At 37.5% G+C, this 24,807-nt stretch overlaps 1 protein-coding gene across 1 annotated transcript in view; it reads left to right on the forward strand.

The window, feature by feature from the left end:
* DNTT (DNA nucleotidylexotransferase) overlaps positions 1-24,807 on the forward strand; it is a 96,111-nt gene that overhangs the window by 56,891 nt on the left and 14,413 nt on the right. The window contains 3 exon segments of the mRNA XM_019471694.1: positions 1,977-2,079; positions 10,783-11,046; positions 12,756-12,839. Of these exon segments, the coding sequence (XP_019327239.1) occupies positions 1,977-2,079; positions 10,783-11,046; positions 12,756-12,839 (451 nt within the window).

Below are 24,807 nucleotides of genomic sequence, written 5' to 3' on the forward strand. Positions count from 1 at the left end.
CCTTGGATTTCTTGGGATTTTATGGCTGGATTGATGCAGGATTTTGTAGATGTGGTTAACCTAAAATATGCATGTGTTGAGTACCAGAGGAAGAATTGGGAATCAGCTCCCGATTCCATCAGCTTTCCATTTCTTCCTTTGATTTTTTTTTTTTTTAAATAATTTTAGGCACGTTTTCTTATGCCACTTTCTGCGTCTCTAAGGTAGGAATAGTAAATTCCTTCCCTTTGAAAAAACATTTTGAGACATGTAAGTAGAAAGTGCTATGTAAGAGCTTTGGATTATTATGGTAATTTAAGAGATAATGAATGTCATCCTACAAAATAACTCAGAAAGTGTACATGGAATACTAAATGTTTTTTAACTTCTTGAGTTTGAATTGCTGTTCGGTTTCTAAGCCTAGACTGATGCTTTGTTTGAAACTTCTTTTGAAATAATTTCCACCTGTTTTGACTTTGCTGCAGACACGGCACAATAGTTGCATTATAGTGAGTTAGACTGCTTGTCAAATGTAAAACCTAGATTTTCATTTCCTTACATCTTGCTGCTAACGCTGTTCAACTATCCATCAGTTAGATGATTTCCTGTCACGCAAATGGCAGTTGACATGTCTGCCAATCAGTTCTGTTCCTACAAATTTCCAAGTTTAAGAAATGAGATTCAGTTTTCTGCACTATTTTAAGAGAATGAACTATTTCATTAAATACAAAAAAGCAAATCTTTTGTTTTGTACAGTTCCCATTTTCACTGCTTGTGTAACAATTCACAAGTTCTCTGAATACTGGACACAGTGTTGAACTGAAACACACCCGAGCTATAACATCACATAGCCTTGTGAACATCAGCAAGAGCAGACTTTTCCCATGAACATGTGAAAAAGATTTGGAGATGTGCTATGCTTAGGTGCCGCTCCTCCAGATTTCGGGTGCTTACTCCACCTCCTGCATGCTGCACCTAGGTGCAGAAATATCTCCTCTGCTCCTTTCTCCTTAGGCTGGCCTGATTGCAGCCAATAAATAGATGTGTATGCAGTCCCTGTTGCAGCATTTAGATCAAAATGAAAACCTTGTATTGGTTCTGCGATCCTCAGATGAATTGCGCTCTAAGATAAATTTTCAGATGTTCTCAAACATTCTATAATTCTGAAGGGAAACATTCCGATAGCATGCTTTTGCCAGTTTTCCAATGATAGCTACATCTTCATCTGACTTAGGTTTAACACATTTAGTAAGTGGATGAAAGGCAAGCCGAATGCTTAGACTTAAATGAAGAAAAACAAGAGGTTATGACATCATTTTTCATTAAGAACATTTACAATTAAACTTTGTGCATATGGATTTAATTGTGAAATCCTTAGTGGGTGTAATAAACAAGCTTTAGTCACATTAAGGCTGAACTGTTCTCAAAAAAAATCAAGCTCAATCTCTGCAAAAAGCATTGTTGTATTTTAAAAGAGAAGAAATGTAAAATACTCGGAGATTTTATGTCTGCCATTAAAAGAAACAAGAAAATTATTCATAATCACAGTTTTGTTCATTAAAGTGTCCGTCAAAAGCTAAAGAAGACTATTTAAGCTGGCAGTAGTCAGACTGGCAAGTTTATCTGCTGTTACTGCGCTGGATTCATAATATGTACTACGGTATTTTGATTATGTTTTTTTATCCAAAGATGACTGAAACCACCTTTTCTGGGACTTAAGAGGAAGAAAGAGAGAGATTTAACATCACCAAATGGATCTGCAGTATGTAGTTGAAGAACAGAGAAAGTACATCAAAAAGCTTAAATTATTGCTTAACAAAGAACACTGGCAGACCTGATCAAAGAAGTAGAAGATTCCATTTTGATTGTGTTTCAAGAAACATTGCTATCACTTTATGCTGCAAGCTCTAATGCAGCAAAAATATTCTCTTCAAAAGTAGTGTGAAATTCAACAGGAACTTAACTCTTTTAGTCTTCTTGTTATTTATTGCTTCTAGGGGTAAGAAGATCGGACATGATATAGATTTTTTGATCACCAATCCAGGACCAAGAGAAGATGATGAACTTCTGCATAAAGTTGTTGACTTATGGAAAAAGCAGGTATGAACTAAATAACATTTAGCCAAAAAAGACATATTCTAACAGCACTGAATTAAGGCTACGTAGCGCTTAAAGAATGTTGACTCCTTTTTACATATGACTGCAAAATTTTGAAATTGGATATTGCTCTATTTAGTTATTAATCACGATGATCTAGGTACATCCTGCGGCCCTGAATGCTAAAGTTGAAGGTTATATCAGAAGCACTCTACATACATTCTGTTATATCTTACCCTAAGAATATGGAGCTAGTCAGAGGCAGGAAATCAAGCTAGCTGGAGTTTTGAGTGACACAGCAAAACTGTTATACTTTGAAACAAAACCGTGTTTGTTTAATTTCTCCTTGAGATGGGAGTAGGTTCTCCCAAGGGGAACTACTTCAGGGAGCTCCAGCTTTAAGTGTAGTGGATTGGGTGACCTCATGGTGTGAGGTGAGCAAGTATGAAAGCTTAGCTGCGAAAGGCCTGGAATTCTGGCTTCCTTTCAGCCCATCAATTAGCATTTTTCCTGGCTTCCACTGGAATATTGTCAAAATTGACATAGTCTTCCATGATGTCTGGGTTTGGAAGAATGCACACATTTCACAGAGTAATCCCCTTTCATCTAAGGGGTTTTGTTTTTTTTTTTCTATTCAGCTTTCTTCAGTTTCAAGCAGCTGAATAGAAAAAACTTCTATTAAAGTTTGAAGAGTCTGAATTATAACAGGTGGAGGTACCTCAAAATATTCCTGGGTCAGAAATACAGTATGTTGGGAATAATAAGCTTTTATTTCTTCTTCTACCTTTCTAGCTAGCTAAGATATTTTTCAACATTTACTACCTGTACTGTTCAAAGGAATTGAGTACGTTTCAACAAGTAAAAGGCCAACACTCTGTCTGAGGTGAATCACCAAATGCCCCAATGCTAAGTAAAGTCAGCTTTCAGTGCAGATAGCCTGGAGGGAATGCTTTTCAATTGATTCTTGAACTGTGTACTTTAATTAATGTGTAATGGGTTAACATGTGAAAGACGTTAAAAACATCCAACCAGACAAAAGCTTATCTGACTGTATAAAGTTACCTGTTTCAAGGTGGTCAAAACCTTTCAACTGGCTTTAATGGAAGGGCTTCAAACTTCTTTTTTCCAGGTAAAATACAACCTTAGCTGAATTCCTCCTCCTTCAGTTGACTTTTGGTCTTTGAAATGTTAACAGATTATTATTAATTTTTTAGATTTCTGTGACTCCCATCCTAATTCTGTACGGAAAGTCTATGTATTGAAGTAGATTGCTGGCAGGTATAATTTATCATACTCCAATCAAAAGCAACGAAGCTGTGGCAATGAATGAGTGCTGAGGAGCTACTCTATCTTTTTATTATTTATGTGAAGTTTCTTTCTCAGTCATTCTACTCCCTTTATTCTGAGAAAAGCTGCTTCTTGGAAGCTATCCTTTTACCTTCATAAGCAGACTTGAACCTCTAGGAAGCCATGTGTGGGTCCTCCAAAAATCCTGTTTATTTTCACACAGCAGAAAGGAAAAGTGACGACAGGCTGAGGCTAGAGCCTGCCCTGAGTGCAGCCTTTCATTCCTTCTCCCATTCCATCACACTCCACTTACATTAATGAGAACAATGGCTGTGATCTGAGAATTCTGGCAACTGCTGAAGCTTTTTAGGTCACTCTGAGCTGCTTTCATTAAATGGAATTGAAAAGAAAGAAATAGAAAATAAATTGTTCTTGCTGATTTTTTTTTTTAAGGACAAAATTTGGCAGACGTGAGTGCAGGGAGAGTATGGGAGGTCAAGGGTGGCCAAGGGTTTGATGAAAAGATTAGGATTCCTCTAGGAACCACAGCATGAAGAAAATGTCAGAAGGGGAGATGCACAATGGCTGTAGAAACCAAACCCAAACAAGCTGGGGATTGTTTAAAGCTATGGACCAGTATTTTCTGTGTTCTGTTTGTCCTCCAGAATTTTTATGGCTTATACTACTAGCTATACTGCCTCTCTACTGTGGCAGTTATAATATACAGGCTTTTACTGGCACTACTAAAAAATAAGCTGCCAGCAAAATCAAAATACAAAAAAAGAGAGGAATTATACTCCTCTTGCCTTTTTATTACCTTTGATTTCTAAGGGGGAGGGGGACACACAAAAAAACCCCAAACCTAAAGCATTTTTAAACTTTTTGACAGTACACCTGTCGTCTGCTTCACAGCTTTCCACTTTTGTGCTACTGCTTCAAAGCCCAAATTCATCAAAGAACATCACTGAGGTCACGATGTTGACTTCCTTTCAGCAGCTCTTAGCAAAGGATTCTGCAATGTTTAACTTCCAAACTATGGACCTCAGCCTTATTTAAATAGTTTAAAAGGGCCTTTTTCTTAGCTGAAAAGTTTAATGTAACAAGATCCTTCCATTGAAAGCTGTTGAAAACTAAGTGGTTAAATCAACACCATCATGCTCTTTGATGCAGCATCACCAGGAATAAATGGGCTGAGGAACACAGAACACAAAGTCTCCACTGAGCTTCAAAGTAGAGTGGCAAAACAGAAAAGCTGCAATGCAGTACACAGGTTATGGTTTTAATGGTTCCAAAAAGTTTCACAAAGAAAGTAAGAAATTACTTCTGTGGGTTAGAGCTTGGAAGTCCGTGGGCAAACAGGCTGAGCCATCTGTGTCGATGCAGCTTCATTCACATACTGTGTAAAGACATTTTCATTTTTTGCTAAAAACCTGTATAGCTATATTTAGCACTGTTTCTGTTGTTACATATGTGCTTTCAACAAAGGAAGAGATACCATTACTACCAGCATTCCTACACTCTTCATTTTTTTCCCTTTGTATTCATGTAAGTATAATGTTGCATTTTTCTTTTGGCTTTTAGGAAAATGAGGAATGTAGATGCCTGCTTGTGCTTACTTATTTTAGTATATTAGTGGTCTCGTTTAGACTCTTATTATTCACCCTTGCTGAGGCAAACAGGTTAGGAAGGGAAAGGCTTGATGTCCTGTTAAGATGGATGGTGAGGAGCCAGTAACTGGTCTCACTTTTTCATTACTGGAAACAGTTTTTTGTAAACAGGGTTCACAGAACAGCAGCATATTCATTATTGAGTGACAGCTGGATTTTAGCAGCAACAAAACCTGTTTCTAAGACAAGATACAGAAACGGTTAAGAAGCCGGAACAAAGCTTATTTTTTTCAGATGAACGCTCTGCCCATAAGGATGCAGAGCTCCTTTGTGAACACATATTGTCTCACCTTTTGACTCAATGCATTATGAATTTCTTGTGGCATTCTGGCTCAGCTTCAGCAGGAGCTGAGGACATTCTTACCTAAAATAGACAATTGCATGGTGGTTAGAGCACTGGATGTGAGAGAACTTGGCTTAAATCGCTTTAGGCAGAGGATGGGGCTGAATCTCATTGTCCTGCTTGTGAGGTTATTGCATAAAGTGGGCAGAAGTGCTCCATTTCCTGCTGTGGTTTAAGTAAAGATCCAGGCAGCGGTGGCATTTCTTATGACATCTGATCTTTCTGGTGTGTATTGTATATCTGTATGTGGGTAAGTATATATATATATGTCCCCCTTCCTTCCTCCCTCCCTCCCTCCCTCCCTCCCTCAGTTTATCTTGCTCACCAGTGCAAATGCTCATGGTATAGAGAGAGGGAAACACCTTCATTCCTGGGCTCCAGTGCTGGTCTGTCCATTGCTGTCAAAACCAGGCTGTTCAGGATGTGCCCAGAACTAGACCATTCTGACGTACAGGGAATGTCAAGACGAAAAAGGGACCAAGGCAGCTGCGTGGTTATGCAGCAGCTGCAAAGTTTTGTGTTGCTGATCAAGCCTTTGATGCCATTTGCCAACGATTCCTCACCCTAACAGGCCTGACTGCTCCCAGGCATCAGTTCCTTGAGCTGTTCCACTTCATAGAATTCCATCTGTCTCACCTAGGTAGAGATTTTTCTGGACTAACATGCCTACATCCTATTTTGGATTAGCTATAGGTATTTCACTGAAAAAAACCTAAAATCCAGTTTCACTTTATTAAACCATCTTAGAAGGAAATTAAGAGTGACAACATATATACATTTCAGAAGAATTTACTGGATTACGTTTTCAGGTGGTATAAAATGGTCCTACTTAGCTTTAACAGAATTAATCCAGCTACCAACAATTATGAACAATGACAGCTTGTAACATTAAAAATTGGATAGGATTTAATTTAATTAAAAATGACAAAGAATGCTAATGACCATATTTGGATTGATTTTTCAGCTATTGATTACATACATTTCTAAAAATTCACACTTTTCCTCAGTTTGATCATGGATTTACTCCAATATGAATACTACTGATGTGCCAGCACTCAGTCTATTTAAATGAAAGTGCATAATCATTCTAAAAAGGCAAAATTGTTGTGGGTATTAACATAACTGCCCTAAAAAAATTCATTTGGTTTTGATGGTGTTGTAAATCTGAGAAATTAAAATGCCCACATTTTAAAACTTGATTGTGTAAACAAGGTCTACAGCACTTTATGATGTATAGATCAAGCTGAAATTTGCAAAGAACTGCAGATTCCCTGACACAGAGTAATGAGAAGGCTGCTGTTTTGCAGCTAGCAGTAGCCAAAACTTCACACAATCTTCACAGCTGACTGCCCCTTCAGGCAGTACTTTTTCAAAATGTACAGAAGTGCCATTTCAGCTTTACTTTACGGGGTGATGGTGATGTCCAGTGCCTAATCAAATTAGGTAAATTGGAAACATTATCCCAATGGGTATGACCTAGGCTTTGGCTCCTATTTAAAGGTGATATCCTGGCTTTGAATCAGGTTTCAACTGCTTGTTGAACTCGGCACTTGTGTAATTGTTGCCTAATGGCATTTTTTCAAAGTAAAGTAGGTATTTACAGTGGTCTACATCCTCTCATGCTCTTCCTATTAGCTTTAGAAATTGCCCAGCCAACAAACTATGAAAAAACACTGCAGAATGACTGAGAGGTAGTCCTAAAATATCTTTCTAGTCACACTTGCTAACTGTGGCCAACTGCAAATACTTAAAATGTATTCAAGCAGAAGACATGGCCTAGTCAGCAAGGGAAAACAGCAGTAGGAAGGCTCCAATAATGATTTGTTGTAACTTCTTCATGATTGCTTGATGTTACATCTCAGGGACCCCAGGGAGTGTTCCCTTGAAGTTCCTAAATATGAAAATAGGATGAGGGGAAAAAAGAGAGAAGGGACCCATCTTTAAATGCTGTGGTTTGACAGGCAGAATTTGTACTCTTCAAGCAGCTGAGAGATCTCAAAGGGAGGACCTTTAGTAGGTATACAGGATGACTTTAGGTAAAGGGAATGTCTTCATTTTCAGTGTGGGCAATACAGCAAAGACTGACATGTCAAGTTTACCCTGTTTTCATTTACAACTATATATTCCTGTAATAAGTAGCAAGCTGGAAAAAATGACTCTAAAAACTAAGTAAAGCTGATGCAGAAGAGATCATCTATAAGATGATAACATAGCTAATTGTTAGAATGAAAATATTGATGAAGCAGAGGATAGAGCGTATGACTGAAAGTTCAAAATGAACATCTTAAAAGGCCTAAGCATTTTATGTCAAGGCCATTTTATCTATTACAGACACACAGGTAATACGTAATCATATCTCCTCAAGTGCTTACAGGCTAAAAATCCAAGTATGGGATACTGGTGGCCATGTGTGACTGTCCCCACATCTCACTGAGACAAAACACTCCCTAGGTGCTCATCTGCTTGCCTGTGAACAGCGAAACCACTGCAGGCCCTGATACCGTGCTGGATTTCTCAAGCAATCAGAAACAAAAATCCTACTAAGACTCCCCACCTACAGTAGGAATTCCATTCCTTTTGTAGTCCATCTAAAGATGGGCTTTAATGCCTAATTTCTTGCACCACAACTGAGGAGATTTCAACTTAATTTAAACAAAGAGGACACAAACACTGATATAGACTGTGGCAAATGTGCAAAACTGGTGATCTGAGCACACTGTCTACAAACAGCATACAGGTACTGGAAATGTAGGTACTTGGAACTATGAAATAAGACTTTACTGAAACTTAATCTAGTTAGGATTCTGTCTAGGGAAATAAATTATTTAGATTCGTTCTGGGATATATGCTATGTAATGCCCCAAATCTCAAAGAACAAAAAGGAAAATGAAGCAAAAGATGAGAAAGCACTGATGAAGTAGCTAGAAGATTTTTATAGAGAATGGGAAGAATGTCAGTGCTTAATAAAAGCGTGAAGTCATCAATTAATGGTCAATGATAAATGAGATGAAAAGAATTTTTTAGCATTAAAAGCAACAAAATTAACGTGAAGGCAGGCACAGTTTCATCAAAAAGAGTGAGATAATAAGCAGTTATGCATTAACATTCAACAGCTGTTTTGAGTCTTTATTTGGAAATAGCAAGCATCAGTGCCTTGTGACGTTGGGGTAAAATTAAGAAAAAATTACTATCTGTTTTAAAGATGGATGTGAGAGGGCACCTGCTAAAATTAAGCATTTTCAAATCAGCAGACTTGGAAACTAGTAATCCAAGAGAATGAGCTACATAAGGAGTTTTCTCATATTAATTTATAATAAATCTTCAAAATCAGGAAAAATTCCAAAGAAGTGAAAGAATGTCAATGCAAGTCAAATAGTTATCACTAAAAAGGTTGTCCCAGTGACCCATAAAACAGCCTGTGACTGATTCCCAGTAAAATAATGGGATCGTTAATTTGGAACTATCGTCAACAAAACCTGCAGGCTGAAAATATAATAATACCTATCAGTGTCTCTTCACGGAAATTGTATCTTAAGTGTTTTTGGTTTGCATTTTTTTTGTCAGAATCATAGCTCTGAGTGATAAAAGTAATTTTATTGCTGTAAAGTATTCTCTAAGGTATTTAACATATTATCATGTAAAGTTACCACACTTGCACTACATAAAAGAAATAATCAAAACCTGGTGTTTATTTTGGAGATATTCTTCCAAAAATCAGTTCATTGTCATGTGTGTTCATAAGAGGTCTGGCCTGGAGACCATTGCAGTTAACCATCGACAGCCATCAAATAAAACCACTTCTAGACACTCAGTTCAATATTGCAATTTAAAAAAAAAAACCCACAAAACTAATGTGATTCTTTACGGTATATTAAGGGATATGTTAACTAAAAGTCAGGAGGCATTCTTGACCATGCTTTTTTATGGTGAGACTAGTACAAGAATTCCTAGTCCAGAGGAAGGAGAATGTGTAAACATTTGAGGGACCTCAAAGGAGAGACAAAAGATTGATCCAAGGACCTAAAGAAATCCTGATGATGGAAATTTTAAGAAATTGAATCTATTAATCTCATCAGTGAGAAATCTGAGAAGTGGGTTTGATCAATATGTAGGTTTAAAGAAATGTAAAAGGAGATATGAAAAGACATGTGACAGTTGTAGTCTTGCTGATCTTGAAGATGAAAACTAAAGAGCTTATCTAGTCAGAACGTGAAGTTAGGAAGTTCAGCTTAGTAGTTTTCCTTCTAGTAATAACAATTAAACCACCAACAGACTATGAAGAAAGTGGTTTATGCACTATTGTTGCTAATCTTTATAACAAAGGTAAATTTCTTTTGCAAAGGCAAATCTTTGTTATTGTGTATTTGACGTTTTGTATTCTTTAAAAAGGATGTGCTGGGCAGCAGAGAGAGGGATGGTGCTCCCTGTCTTGTCCCAGGTGCTGTGCTTTGGGTGATGAGAGGTTTTCTGGCTGGTGAGGGGAGATTGCACTTTACCTAAGGACAGCTGAACATGCAGAGCTCTAAGAAGGTTTGGGAGTGCAGGGTGAGTCCGAGATGTCCAGGAAATCAGTAGCCTTGGAAGCTGCCTAGAAATGCGAAGAACAGGCACAAAGACAGGCCTGAGAAATGACGGAAAGATTCTTTTCCTAAGGGCCTAGTGGGGACAGTGCAGAGTTTACTGCAACCCGGGGAACCATTGAAAGGTTGCTGGCTGCAGAGCAAGGCTGGAAGAAAGCACTACCTCTTTCCATCCAGCCTTTCCTACAGTGCTGGATTAGAAGGAATTAATTTACAATGCTCTATTACTTCTGTTTTTCTCACTCTGAATGTTCTTTATTATAAAAAGAAAACCTTGTTTATGCTTTAATAAAATCTGGCTTTTGAGGATCAATAGTTTTTTGGTGCACTCCCTTCAAACCAAAGGCGCGGGCCCGTCTCTGGAGACTCCGGACCGTGTCACAAGGAAATTTCACACAACAGACACAGTCCAAATGCTTTGTTTGGAATCTGTCAGCAAGACTGCGCTCTGGACTAATCTGTTTTTCTAGATGTCTGCCACGTGGGAAAGCATCAACCCCTACTCAGAAATTTCTGTTGACATCAACTACAAAAGGCTCAGGAGGAAAGGATGGAGGGGAAGAATTGCAAATATTGTCTCCTTAGTACAGGGCAGGACATTGCCACTATCAGATGACTACCACTGCAGATTTCCCTCAAAGGATCTGGTAATATTTTTCCAAAAGTTGCAGCTGTTTCTTTTCTCTGCTTAGCCCAGATTTGGCCCTGCACAGTTCTGTGTTTACTGAAACTGCATTTTACATGAATTTTTTAAAACAACTGCCTAGAAACTCTGGAATTACAGTAAAACCAGTCCAGCAATTCAATATGAGCAATGTCTTCTCTTTAGGGCTTACTCCTATATTGTGATATGATTGAATCAACATTTGTAAAAGAACAGCTACCAAGCAGAAAAGTTGATGCCATGGATAATTTTCAGAAGTGTTTTGCAATTTTAAAATTATACCAGCCGAGAGTAGACAGCAGCAGTTACAACACGTCAAAAAACTTTGATATGGCAGAAGTCAAAGACTGGAAGGCAATCCGTGTAGATCTGGTCATAACCCCCTTTGAGCAATATGCATATGCTCTATTGGGCTGGACAGGCTCCAGGGTAAGTAACCACAACAGTCTATGTTAGCATTGCTAACCTATTTTTGTTGTTGCAGGACAATTCAGCGTTCATGGATTTTTTAAAAAATGTTCCTTCTCTCCACACATCACATTTCATGCTGTCATCAACCCATGATCATAGGTTGGAGCTGATGAACTCATCACTGACATTTATGGATATCTCTCTAGAGGAGTTAACATCTGTTTTCCTCGAAGCTTAGTGTTTAGGTTCACGGACTGAAGAGCTAAATTTTCAGTCAGTTGCGTTGTCTTTTTACATCATACTAGTGTTAACAAGCAATTTAAATGGTTACTGAGTAGAGAGATGATTTGGAAAGTGTCACCGAATTTTACAGGAAATTAAACATTTGAGGAAGAGATGTTCTGAATTGGAACTTAATTTGTTTCATAGGAAATTGAAAAAAATTTGACATCTTTCTTTTTGGATTAGATAAAATGTTATCTTTGAGTTGTATTTTGAGTGTTTTAAAATGTAAAAAATTGGAAAATTTTAAATTTACACATTAGTTTTGAACTAGAATAAAATATGTTTTGATTGATATTTTAATAAGTTAAGAAAATTTGAAATGATAGCTACTTTCACAATAGACGTGATAGTGGGTGTAATATAAAATAGTACAATATTTTCAAAATAAAAAATTCTATCTAAATGCAAACTCAAGTGATTAATCGCTTTCCAGAGTTATTTTTTAATGTGTTCTACATGCTTGCCTTCTGATGTTCATTTTCTTAGGGAGTGATTACATGGTGTAATGGAGAGCTCCACACATTAGTTGAACTAGAATAAAATATGTTTTGATTGATATTTTAATAAGTTAAGAAAATTTGAAATGAGATATACTTTCACAATAGACGTGATAGTGGGTGTAATATAAAATAGTACAATATTTTCAAAATAAAAAATTCTATCTAAATGCAAACTCAAGTGATTAATCGCTTTCCAGAGTTATTTTTTAATGTGTTCTACATGCTTGCCTTCTGATGTTCATTTTCTTAGGGAGTGATTACATGGTGTAATGGAGAGCTCCTGAGCCTGCTCTGAATGATCTTTTTGAAGTGCTAGAAGCAGTACAGGTGCATTGCCACTCTGTTCTACTCAGGTTAATTGGAAGCAGGATGTTTTAGACCAGGCAAAATGCTGCAATTGACATATTCTTCTGCTGTGCTGATGAGTTACTTCAGTCACTTTTCTGTTTTGAGATAATAAAATGTATTTATTTGGATTAAGTCCTGCAGACTTTGGGGTCCTTCTTATCCTCAAAGTGTTTGGCTACTTAAAAGCCCTTCTCTCAACTCTGTAGGTGGGTGTCTACACTAAAAATGCACTTTCTGAGGCCCTTTGGCTGAGTAGGCAATGACTCCATCTTTCTCTGCCTCACTCAGCTCCTACTGTTATTATCTCCAGTTGAGATAATTCACCTACAGACTGTGGGAGCCCATCGTGGGCTGTACATAAGCTTACTTTCTTGTACAGTACCCAGTTAGTCTCACACTAACCAACTGAATTGATGGACCATTGCATACCAAAACATTGTCCTTTCAGATGATCCATTTTTTCAGCCTGTTGTCTTTTAATAGAGGTAATTTTTACATGCTCATTTGTTATTTGGTTTGATGTTGGAGCTCTTATACAAAGGATAAAAATTTTGATTTGTCAGAATTGCTCATATTTGCTATATTTTTTTACAGCAATTTGGACGTGATTTGCGGAGGTATGCTACTCATGAAAGGAAGATGATATTGGATAACCATGCCTTATATGACAGGAGAAAGGTACTGTTTATTCTCAGAAATAAAGCTATCATGTTTTTATTTCTGAGTATGCATTTTCAGTTTATTTTTGATATTCAAGTGTATAGAATATTTTAGCTTGATTCTCTATCTATTATGTTGTAAAACAGTCCCACCTTCACAAGATTTAGTTTCACTGACAGAACCTGATTAAATCTGAAAAAGTAAATCCAGAAATCTTTTTTGGCATTGCTGAGGTAATTTCTGAAATGTAACAAGAAACATACATTAGACAATGGTGTTTGGAAGGAATTGTGCAACCTTCACAAAACTGAGAATAACTCATCTGCAAGTATTTTAAAAAAATATTTTACTGTCCTGTTTCAGAATGAAAGGTCATTTCTGTGTCACAGGCACAATTTCCACAGGGATTGTGCTGGCATTTCAAAGGAAGAAGGGATATTGAGTGGTACAGGCTCAACTAGAAGGCCTGAGGAAGTTTTTGTAGGGTATGATACTAAGTGGAGATCCGGGATCATCCTGCTTTTAAAGCCCTGCATTCAGAAGTCTGTGTGGAGTTCTGTTTAGTCAGGCTTGCTAGGCTTGGCAGTAATTGGTAGTATTTCTGGTCTAAATGCTCTTGGCTGCAGTTATACTGATCTCTGCATTTATCTGGCTTAATGTCTGTATTTGTATTAGGCCATTTTAATAATAAGCAAAAATCAATATTGAAGATGTTTATTGATGTCATTATATGGGGAAGGCAAAAGTACCATGTCAAGATGTTACATTAATCTTTCCTATATATTCCTTATAGAACGGAGACTGCTTTTAGCATCTCTGCTTACATGCAGCATTGTCTCATTGTTTGCTTGTGAGACGCAGCAGTGATCTAAGTCCTCACTCCATTTCAGCTGTCTCCATATGTGCTTGTCAGGCTCAGATGCTTTAGCATCCTCAGTTCACATAGAAACCTGGGGAAATGATCAGACTAATGATCCATTTAGTCAAATATCCTGTCTCCAAAAATTGTCAATACTAGATGCTTCAGAAGAAAATATAAAATCTCACGATAGATAAATATGTTATCAAATGTCTAAGGGGAGATGTTTCTTCACGAACTCAGGGATGATGTCAGTGTCTTTCTGCCTGAAAGCATTCAAAATATAAACTCTTTGCCTCAGCATAATGTGTTAATATGTGCTCTGTTAAATAGCTTTTTGGGTGTAACAGATAACTGCACTAGGGAAATACAAAGAATTTAAGAAATGCCAGTGTTACTTTTTGTGTGCAGAAAAATTTGCCTGCCTGGTGTACAAGTATGTATCATTAAATCTGCTGCTTTTACCCAGAACCCTGATGCATTCAGTGATGCAAATTGGACACTGTTCATTCATGAGCAGCATCAATCAGTATTATTTTTTCTTTATTGTATTTAGGCTTTATGTCTGATGTACCATTCAGATCCTTCTCCATGTGAATTTCACTGGACTAGCCAGGATGTTCCACAGATAAATGATGAGTTTATCTTCACAATGCCTTCTCAGAAGAAAGATACTCGTCTTCCCAAATTTTCAAGTCAAGAACTGAGGCAGAGAAAGATTTAAGGCCCTAAAAATCCATTGCAGTTTGGCCTGAATTTTCTCCTGTTGAGTATCTGCCTCAGGACTTTGAAAAATACATAAAATTGTGTATATCCATGACATGTTTCCCAAAGCCATCAGCTGTAGCTGTAACTGAATCTCAGAAGAAAGATACTCGTCTTCCCAAATTTTCAAGTCAAGAACTGAGGCAGAGAAAGATTTAAGGCCCTAAAAATCCATTGCAGTTTGGCCTGAATTTTCTCCTGTTGAGTATCTGCCTCAGGACTTTGAAAAATACATAAAATTGTGTATATCCATGACATGTTTCCCAAAGCCATCAGCTGTAGCTGTAACTGAATTTCCAGACCTTCTACATGTCAACTTACATTTTCTCACTGCACTGCCCAAAAACAAAAAATTAGTGGGAGGGCTGAGAAATAAGATTTAAAAATTTTTCCTTATTGCTTATTATGATGCAGGAATTCTATGACAAGGGCAAAGAAAAAAAAATCCAAGCCTTCAGGGCAAATTTCAACTCTCTTGACCATGAAGTCCTTAATCTAGGACTTCTATATATCAAATGAATGACATGAATAAATCAAATGTCCCTTTCTGCTGGGGACTCTGTTTGCTTTCAAATGTTTCCCCCCCAAAATAATATTTAAGTCTCCCTTTTCTCATTTAATCCCAGACACAGCCAGTTTACTTCCAAATTTTATTTTCTGCTGCAAAACACAGACGTACTACAGATTTCAAAACAAGAAGTCATGACAGTCTGTTGACATAGCAGAATACTGTTCTTGTCTCTGCTGCATTCTCAGAAATAGCTAAATTACGTTAGCTGAAATTTTCCACAAAGAAAGAAAATTCTAAGGCAGATATGCAATATGAAAAATTTCAGACCAGGCAGCACTGAAGTTATAATCTGCTTAAAACAGGGTCTTTTATCAAGTAGTGCCATTCTAACAAGAAGCAGGGAGACACGCCGCTCCCCCCCTTGCTTCTAAGTATTCTACTGTTTATAATCTAATGTGTTAAATTCAAATAATTTTTTTCTTATTTTTAACTCTGCAATTTTGTATTAAGTTATTCCCATAAAGGACATTTTGAACAAAAAGCCTTCCACACTGCCACCCAGTGTGTAATAAAGTCAAGAATGTGCATAATACAGCAATGGTGTCTGTAACTGTGAAACTTGAGACGATGACCCATAGTGGAAGATGAGATTTTTGCAGTAAGTTGTGTGGCTGCCAAGGTTGATTAATTTTTAAGGTCATCAGGTTAGTAAGCTTCAAATCAGTGATGAAAATAATTAGTAACTTTAGTGCTGTTTCAGGGAACATATACCCATATCGTGAAATGTTTAGGTTTTTTTATTTCTTAATTTAATTATGAAGACTAGAGGATCTTCTTTACTGTAATTCTAGTGCTTTTATTTAAAAAACATTTGATTAGGGGGGAACACTAAAAACGTGGATGTTTTATCTGTACCGTCTCTTAAATTTAGATTGGAACATGAACATATGTATTTCATAAGGACATTTTTCTTTGTGGTAGGAAATCTTCCTCTCTCAAAGGAAAGCTTTCTCAAAGCTAAAAACAATCAGGAAGCAGATATCCTTGTGCAAGCTGCTCAAGATCCCTCAATGCAACCTTAATTAAGGTTAATTAGGCAGCATAGGTAAAAACTGAATCATATATTTTCCATATTTCTCTCCTTGTTTGCTGAAGAGAGGTTACCCGATGTCACTGGCTCTGTCCAGGCAGCCAAACTTTCATGCACGACACTGTAACAGTCACCGGGGTGTCATTCAGGAGCTGGGCCAAATTCTTTCTGCTTCATTCTTCTTCTTTTATTATTACTCGGTGTGTGTGTACAGCAAAAGGGATAGAAAGGTCAGGGAAAGTCAAACTAATTCTCGATCCTGATGAAGACCAAATCCTTTCTTTGAAAACACTTGGCTGTCATAATTTAAAATTTTGCAAGCTGGTATAAGAAGTTAATAAACCATGCTATAGCAAATATACTTTGATTTATTTTTTTTTGACGGAACGTAACAGTGCCTGTAAGAGAGTGTCTTTCATTATAAAAGACAACAGTTTCCTGGTTTGCTCTACATTCCAATATATAATGTGGTATACTTTATTCTCTGTATTAATATTTATCAGCCCTTTGGCACTGAAGCTTCCACTGTGGCCCACTGCCTGAAATGTGATGCGTGTCAGAGAATCCCAGATTCCAGCGTTCAAGGCATTGCATCAGGAGAGAGTCCTGGTTACTTTAATGTATTTCCAAAGGGATTCTGACAGGAATAGGGAGCATTAACACAGAAGTTAGGAATCAATTACATAGCTTTGCAGAGGGGAACAAAAGGAACAGATATTTCCTCCAGGGACTCGTCACAAAGTTACACTGTAAAATTATTCCTCAGCCTTGATTTTTTTTTTTCCTAGTGTGAATCTTTTTCATATATTTGTGGGTTTTGGAAGACAGTGTGCAACTATCAAACTAATGATTTTTTTTCAGTTCTGTTATAAAAAGGGCATTTTGTAGATCTTCCTTTGGTAGGAAAATTGTGACAACAAAAATTGAAAATTTACCACCAGTTATCTGTCAGCCTCTTTTTTGTAAAAAGATGAGTGGATATCCAAATTTGTGCCTCTTTAGAACTGTGTCCTAAAGCTACGGAAATCAGCACTGGTATATACCAACTTGAAGTATGAAGTTTCTGTGATTTACGTCACCTGGAGATCAAACCTTACAATAATTCCCACACTTACGGAATGAAGGAGTTTGTTGATCAGCCATCAGGAAGTAAGAGAGATGGTATATTCCCCGTGTCTTATAACATTATTATTGCTGTTGCACTGGTTACAAATGGCATGGCACATTTATGAACCAGGCCAATAAAATTCTCACTGTAAAAGTTTCCTGATTCATGAATGAACAATATGCTCTCTAAGTAAAGTAGGAATGCTTTTGCAAAAAAGAATTTCATTTTTCTGTGTGAACCATAAGTCAGGTCAGCTGAACAATAGACTCTTCCTTAGAAAAATTAAGGTCTTTAAGCTGGAAACCATGGCATCACTGGTTGTTTTTACACCCCTCCATGTTGGATTGGGGGTCATTTATCCCTTAACCCACTATAAAGAATTTTTGGTTACAACATGCATTGTGTCTAGACTTAATCAGGAGCTAATAAGAGTGTAAGCACTGACCTCTGTTATTTATTTATGTAACGTGGTCATCAGTTCACTGTCTGAACTGCAGTTTTTAGTCTGCCTGTATACATGCAGTTTGCCACATACTGAGATTTGAAGGGCACTTTCTTTGCAATGTTTAGAAGTTTGTGATGTACTAGGGCAGTCATTGGCAAGTTTTGACAACATCCTGACAGCTTTTTAACTGGGTGAAATGGAAAGAGATCTAGTGGATCTAACTAAAGAAGATACAGCTCTAAACCCTATTTTATTTTTAAACACCTGTCTTTAAGTTGAATAACTATCATCTGCTTGCATGAGAATGCAGTAAATATGTGATTTACTTTCACTTTAATGTTTTATTATTTTTAAAGTGATTTTTAAAGTGGCTGGCAAACCACAGGCTTTCTATTCTTAAAGGAGTAGCTGTCCTTGAAGTATGTGCTTCTCCCCTTTTACAGTGTCAGCAACCTGGAATAAGATTCAGGAACTGCAAAGGTTGTTGGTTGCTCCTTTACCAAACTCTGGTGCTGTTAGCTAGAGTAGAGTATCGTTGTCATGCAGAAGGGCACTGCGGAGAGTGCCTGAAGCTGGACTCTATGATATTGGATTTTTGCATTCTTCACCAAGAGGGTGGGTAAGACTTAATGTGGAATGACTGCTCTCCCATGAAATGGCTCTCAGACTCAAGTGTGTGCGTTTCTTCAGTAAGAATATTACTTAAGGAAAAACTTCCTCGTTCTCCAGAATATGAAATGCTATGGTCCAGTTGGCTTATAAACTTAGCATAATCTTTAACTTTGAAGTTTACTCCACCATAAATATAACGTCTTATTATCTGTCATGCCTTTACTTTGCCTCTATGATTAATCTCATCCAAGTCTCCATTTCTTCTTAATTTAACATCCTTTTATTCAGTTTTGTAGACTCCAATAGTTTTGTAGACCCCAATGTTGCTGCCTACTTTCTCCTGGGTACTATTAATACTACTTCAAAATCCAGGGAATGACTGTAAAAAGGGTGGCTACAACTTAGTGCTGTAAAATGTCAGTTTGAGAAGTTACTTTTCTTACCCCGGTATTGAAAGGATCCAACAGGCCCTTGTGAGTTACCTAGAGAGCTGCTGTAGCTCTGGAAGACATAAGCTATGTCTTTCTGCTGAAATTAAAATTAACCAGTTTTAAATATAGCTTAGATTCCAGACTGTAAGCACTAAAATGAAATTCAAGTTCCAAAAATTTCATCATCAAGAAAAGCTGTGTTTTTAATTTAAGCTGATTTTGTTTTAACTTCTGTTATTCTGATGTTTGCTGTTAGCTGCTCTTTGGCATTGCTGCAAAATCTTTTTGTTGCTTGTTACTCTTAAAATTCCACAGGAACACAAATATGTTGCCCTGGATGTTATCGGAGGTTGCAGCTTCCAGTTGATAAATACCAGAGTTGTGATCTGTTCTTCCTCATGGCTCATCCATTTGAAGATCCAATTCAGATACCCAATCTTTGTTATAAACAGCTGTAGATTTGTTGCAGTCTGGCTGGTTGAAGATCCCTCTGCTTCCTTTGGCTCTCTATGTGTAGTCACTGGATGTAAAAAGTCCTCCTTCAGCTTCCGAAAAACCTGATGTACATGGTTGTTAAGACACTATGCCTGTCACTGGTATCTGAAGTGTTTACATTGATGATTGTGAAGACAGTTGTCCCAAAAACTTCCATTCCCGTTGAGGAAACACAGCCTAGATAACTGTTAGCATTTAAAGGAAAGGTTGAATGACCAGGATGAAAATAATGTGATGTTTTATCAGTTTGATTCTTCAGGGTTGTGCACTGCCCAAGCTCTGAACTTGGAAATGTCTTAAGTGCACAGCCAAATCACTCTGAAATTTATGTGTAAAATTTTGCACATACTGCTGGTATTTTGGCTCAACAGAGAAAACAATCAAGAACAGCTGTTAACATGTGGAAGGCATTCATATGCAGACTGGAAATGTCTGGAGATGACCTACTCTATTTGTGCCTTTTCTTACTCTGCAGGAAGTCCGTTCTTGCCTAGTACATATGTCTTTTCTTGTATCACTTTGTAACAGGGCATCGTGTCAGGCTGGTAGACTGACGTGGTTACAGTCAGCCAAAGGATCATGTACCTGTTCAGACATGTGAGGGCATATTCAAACAATTTTTAGGTTTTCATGTTCTCTGAACGTTTTCTGATCCCTCTTTTAATCCTGATTTGGCTTGTGAAAAGGCAACATGAGAAGGAAGAAAGCATTTTGACATTTGGAATGAAGTGGCAACTGTGTGAGCTGAAGAGATCACACACATTGTTGTAATATGGCCTGAGGAAGGAGGATGGTCCAGAGGTTTGACTATTAGCTTGCAACTTGGGTCCCCCTATAGCCAAATTTTCTCTGTAGTTTTAAGCAAGTCATTTAACCTTCCTTGATCTCAATTCCCAACAGTAAAACCTAATTCCCACAATGCAAAGGTACAGTAAGGATAAGTAGTTAACCACTGTGGGAAAAACTAGTTCAGTTTAATGAAGGTTTTTGATCACTCAGCATTTTGCCTTTCCCTATAACTGGGAGAAAGAACAAATGTTTAATGAAGAATTTTGATCATTCGAAATTTGCTTGTTCTCTTAACCAGAGGGAAAGTCAAAATGTTGACACTTTCTGCAAAGGGAAATGCTTTTTGAATCTCAGCTTTGGAAACAATCCACAGATCAGACTGTTCCAAACCTCCAAAGCTCAGACAGTTCTTGGGGCTGCAAGCTCTGAGGCACTCGGCTTGGCTGGCTGCTCCAGGCTCGTCGAGTCAATAAGCTCTGGGGACCCTGGCTCTGATGTAATTAAAATGACTTATTTGAACTCAGGCTCCCAGGAGCTTGTCAAGAAAGTTGTTGAGAAGATGGGCAAGCTGGCAGGAGCTCAAATAGGCTTAGATTTTTAAAAGTGCCTGGTAAACTAGATTCTATTGGATTTTTTTTTTTTTCAGGGCAATATTTTGATAATTACATCATTTTTATGGAACACCCGGGTTTCAGTGAGTAGGAAAATTCCAACAGAACAAAATTCATTAGTGTTTTGCTGAATAGATCTGTTCACGAGGCAATGGGATATTATGTTTGTGTGACTATACATGTGTCAAGTAGAAATATTATTCCCTAGAACTGTCTTTTCTCTGGGAATCCTAGGAAGTTGCATTCCAGTGATTCTCAGCCAGCAGCCATCCATATATTGTGTTTCTTTGGAGAGCTTGCTGTGAGGATGCCCCAAACTTAAGTACAGAAGATGTTTCTGAAAGACCTACTGTGCTATGCAAAGCCCAGCTCTACCACTTATACCGTGGATAAATTTGAGTTTTTAAAATGCAGGATTTATCAGCCTTTTTTACTATTACTTCTTAACTAAACTCCCTTATCTGAGTTAATTTAAAACTAGTACCATTACCAAATATTTTAGATCCCATATTGTCAAAAAATAAGCTGCTTTTTGGTTGTTTTTACATTTTAGTAACTATTTGGAAACTATTCCTTGTAGCTACAATAAAGAAGGATGTTTAAAACTTCCCCACTGTACTTCACACAGTTTCAGCTGTGGTGGGATTCCCTGTTGCTCTTTCCTTTCCTTCAAGGCATATTCACTATTCTTGATGCCATTTGCTGTTCAGCAGTTACTCAGAGCCAAAAAGCCTGGCAGAAGTCTACTGTATTCAGCGTCTGAGCTGTAATCATTTTCCATTTCACAGGAGAAGACTCTGCATAAAATAGGAACTAGTTTCAACTGCTCCATGCCAGAAGTTCTGAATGATGTATTTCCTCAAATCGTTTTCTTTTGAGTACATAAGCAAGTGTGTGGGAGTTAGGCTGAATGAGAGGTGGGATGGTCTAGATGCATTAAGCTGCTGCAGGTACTTTCCTCTATTCCTGTTTTGTGGCGGGAGATTTCTAGGGATGGCATGCGGAACAGCTTCATGGCTGGATCGTGGCCATGTAGAAAGTGTCTCTTTCCTGCACCTTTATCACACCACTACCCAATGGAGATCCTCAAGCTGGTTGTGGGATTGGAGGGTTGGGTTTCTCTTGTAGATTTAGATTTTTATCTTCTATAAACCCATATGTTTTCCCAATAATATTCCAGAAAATCAGTTTTAAGTCCAATTATTACTTTATGCCGTTCAAGTGAAGTGATGTAGTGATGTAAATAATTAGCATTACTTTTTTGTAAAAGAGTAGCTGGGGTTCCTAGGGTATAATAGATTGATTAAATTATTAGCATATGAATGTACTTGCACTAACATTGTAGGTTGTTGGGTTTTTGTAAGAGGAGGGTCACAAGCTCAATGTTATTTTGAAGAGTCATTGGAGCAGAAAACAGTTATTAGTTTTATGTCCTATGAAAATCTAAGACGGGAAATAGCTGCCTTAATGTTTTCTATTGTTAAAGAAATATTGGAAAAAATATGACAATCTTTGCGGAAGACTTTATATGATTGATGACAGTTTTGCATTTAAAAAACATTGTGTGAATTTGAATGGCATTAAATGTTATTTAGTTGTTGAATAGCAAGAGAGGCGGTTTATATAACTGCTCTGAATAGTAAATTCACAAGATACTCTGAAAACTTCATAATGGGACCCAGCTTTGCAAAATATTGTGCTGTACAGTTACAATGAAAAACCTACGATCCCAACTTTTCTTAAAGAGAATATTTAGTTTTCCTTGGGAAACCAGTATAAGCATGAAAGGGGAAATTTATCTGGGGATTTCTTCCACACTGTGAAGATCACTATTGCACAGTCTTTAATCACTTGCCTGCAGAAAGCATTTCTATTTAGGAAAATCCTTAACTGACTCTTCAGGCAGGGCTCACCCTGTCTGTCTTTGCATATATCTGTAAAGCCAAATGAAGGTGTGATTGCAGCCCAGGTACATGACTGTTATGTGACTATAATGCTTTCATGAGCTGCCTCAAGGGTGTATGTAAGTTTGCTGAGTTCTGCTACTACCCATCTTTTGCCCAAGTAGTTGCTTCACAGACAACCACAGTGTTTGCAGCAGGCAGCCCATCCAGTCATGCCTGGCAACATACCTGAAGTTCTAGCCTCCCCCATGACATTCAAATTTTCCTCTGGCTAAGTCTAAGTCCATGTTGCTGGCATGCCACTTAGCCAGTAGCTTTTATTTTGAAATGTCTTACCTGATAGTGACCATGTTGGTCGGAAAAGTTATGTTTGTGTGGTGGCTTGGCTTAGAGGATGGAAACAGCTCTGAGGAAGCCAGACTGATGGCAGATGGCTGGGTTGTTACCTGCACTTCCCAGAACTTTGTAAACTGGTGTCCTAATAAAAAGCCAGCTTTGTTTTCCAAGCATTGATTCTTTTCTGTCACTACCCATTATTTCTCAAACCCATGTATCACTGGGAAGAAGAGCTGGCTATGATTCTATACCCTTATTTTATTACATAAAGATGTGTAATATTCACACGTGTCTAACTGTGTGTTCAAGTTATAGTCTCAAAATCAGTTTTCTTGTGTCATCTGAGAATGTTTACTCCACACTACCTTTCACTGAAAAAAGATGCCTGCAGAAGTTTACTTGCACAGTTAAAGAGACATTTTTTACGATTCTTTAAAAACTGGATGTTATAATCTTATTTTGGCAGATGTTGCTCTAAAACTATGAAGTTATAACAGTGAGACAGTCAGCCTTGAGAACATGTTGATGAATTAAACATGCTGCAGCTGCAGAGTTTGCTTTAGATGTCTGCAATAATGACTGGATTAAAGCTAAAGTAAACATAAAGATCCAAAGTTTATAATATTGATTTCCAATGTGATCAGTTGTTCACACAATCATTACTACAATTAAACAGAGTCATTGTAAACAGATGCACATACTTTCATTTACATTCCAATTCTTCTCTCTTGCTCTCAGGAAAGTAGAAATAGCATATGTGATTTGGGGGATTTGTTCTTTTTGCACCTGGTCCATTTTTGAAAATAAAGAGTTAAAATAATCTACTTTTCTTACCTCTTTGTAAATTAAAAAATGATTATGCACTTTATTCCAAAGTGTGCTTTTCCCCAGTGTTCTCTTAGCAGTTTAAATGTTTCACATATAGCATATGATAGTTCATTTTTACAAAGACTGCATATAGTTCATGTATATATTTAGCTAAATTTTATCCCTTTGTAATAGAAAGCTGCACATCTAACACAAAGATAAATGTACCTAATTGTTGTTTCCTTTGCTCGGTGTGTTTTCTGAGCAGTTCAGTGAAACCTGTATTGCTAACAAAAGGAGAGCGCTCTCAAAATGTATAAGTAGGTACAGATCCAAAATATTTTGACTATACTTTCATTTTATTTTAATTAATTAATTTAATTCATTTTAATTTCTAGGGCTGTACAGAGCCAACCATTTTCAAGTATTTGAATTCAATTATTCAATCAGTATGCTTGGGTAAGTTATTGAATGTGGGGCAGGTAACATAGTTTCAGATTTTCTGTTAAAAGAAAAAAGAAATCGATTGAGAAGAAGCTAGATAGAGAGGAAGCTGGAAAAGGAAAGAGCCAAGAGCCAGACAGGAAAATGGGGTATGGAGTGGGAGTGAGAATGGGAAGTCTGTGGTGGATGTATAGATTTGATAAGGAAGTGCAGAGTGGCTGGACAAAGCGATGGGAAATGGAAAGGGTGTATTTGATTAGCAGCTGCATTGTAGAAAAGAATATGGGTTGGTTGAAGAGACTGAGCTGAAAAGGAGCACAAAAAAAGAATGACTGGGGAGAGTTATGAGTGGAAGTTTGATGGACTAAAAAATATATTCAATTCATTAGGCTAATGCTCGAAGCTGGCAACAAGAAATGGGTAAACTTTCAATTGCCCCAAAAAGGTGATTCGAGACAGCCAGCATGGCTTCACCAAGGGCAAGTCCTGCTTGACTAACCTCATGGCCTTCTATGATGGAGCGACTACATCAGTGGACAAGGGAAGAGCTACGGATGTCGTCTATCTGGACCTCTGTAAGGCCTTTGACATGGTCCCCCACAACATCCTTCTCTAAATTGGAGAAATATGGATTTGATGGGCAGGCTGTTCAGTGGATGAGAAATTGGTTGGATGGTCACATCCAGAGGGTAGTGGTCAACAGCTCAATATCCAGATGGAGATTGGTGATGAGTGGCGTCCCGCAGGGGTCCATATTGGGACCAGTACTGTTTAATATC

The sequence above is a fragment of the Aptenodytes forsteri genome, unplaced genomic scaffold (genome assembly GCF_000699145.1).
Source record: "Aptenodytes forsteri isolate BGI_AS27 unplaced genomic scaffold, ASM69914v1 Scaffold15, whole genome shotgun sequence".
Lineage (NCBI taxonomy): Eukaryota > Metazoa > Chordata > Aves > Sphenisciformes > Spheniscidae > Aptenodytes > Aptenodytes forsteri.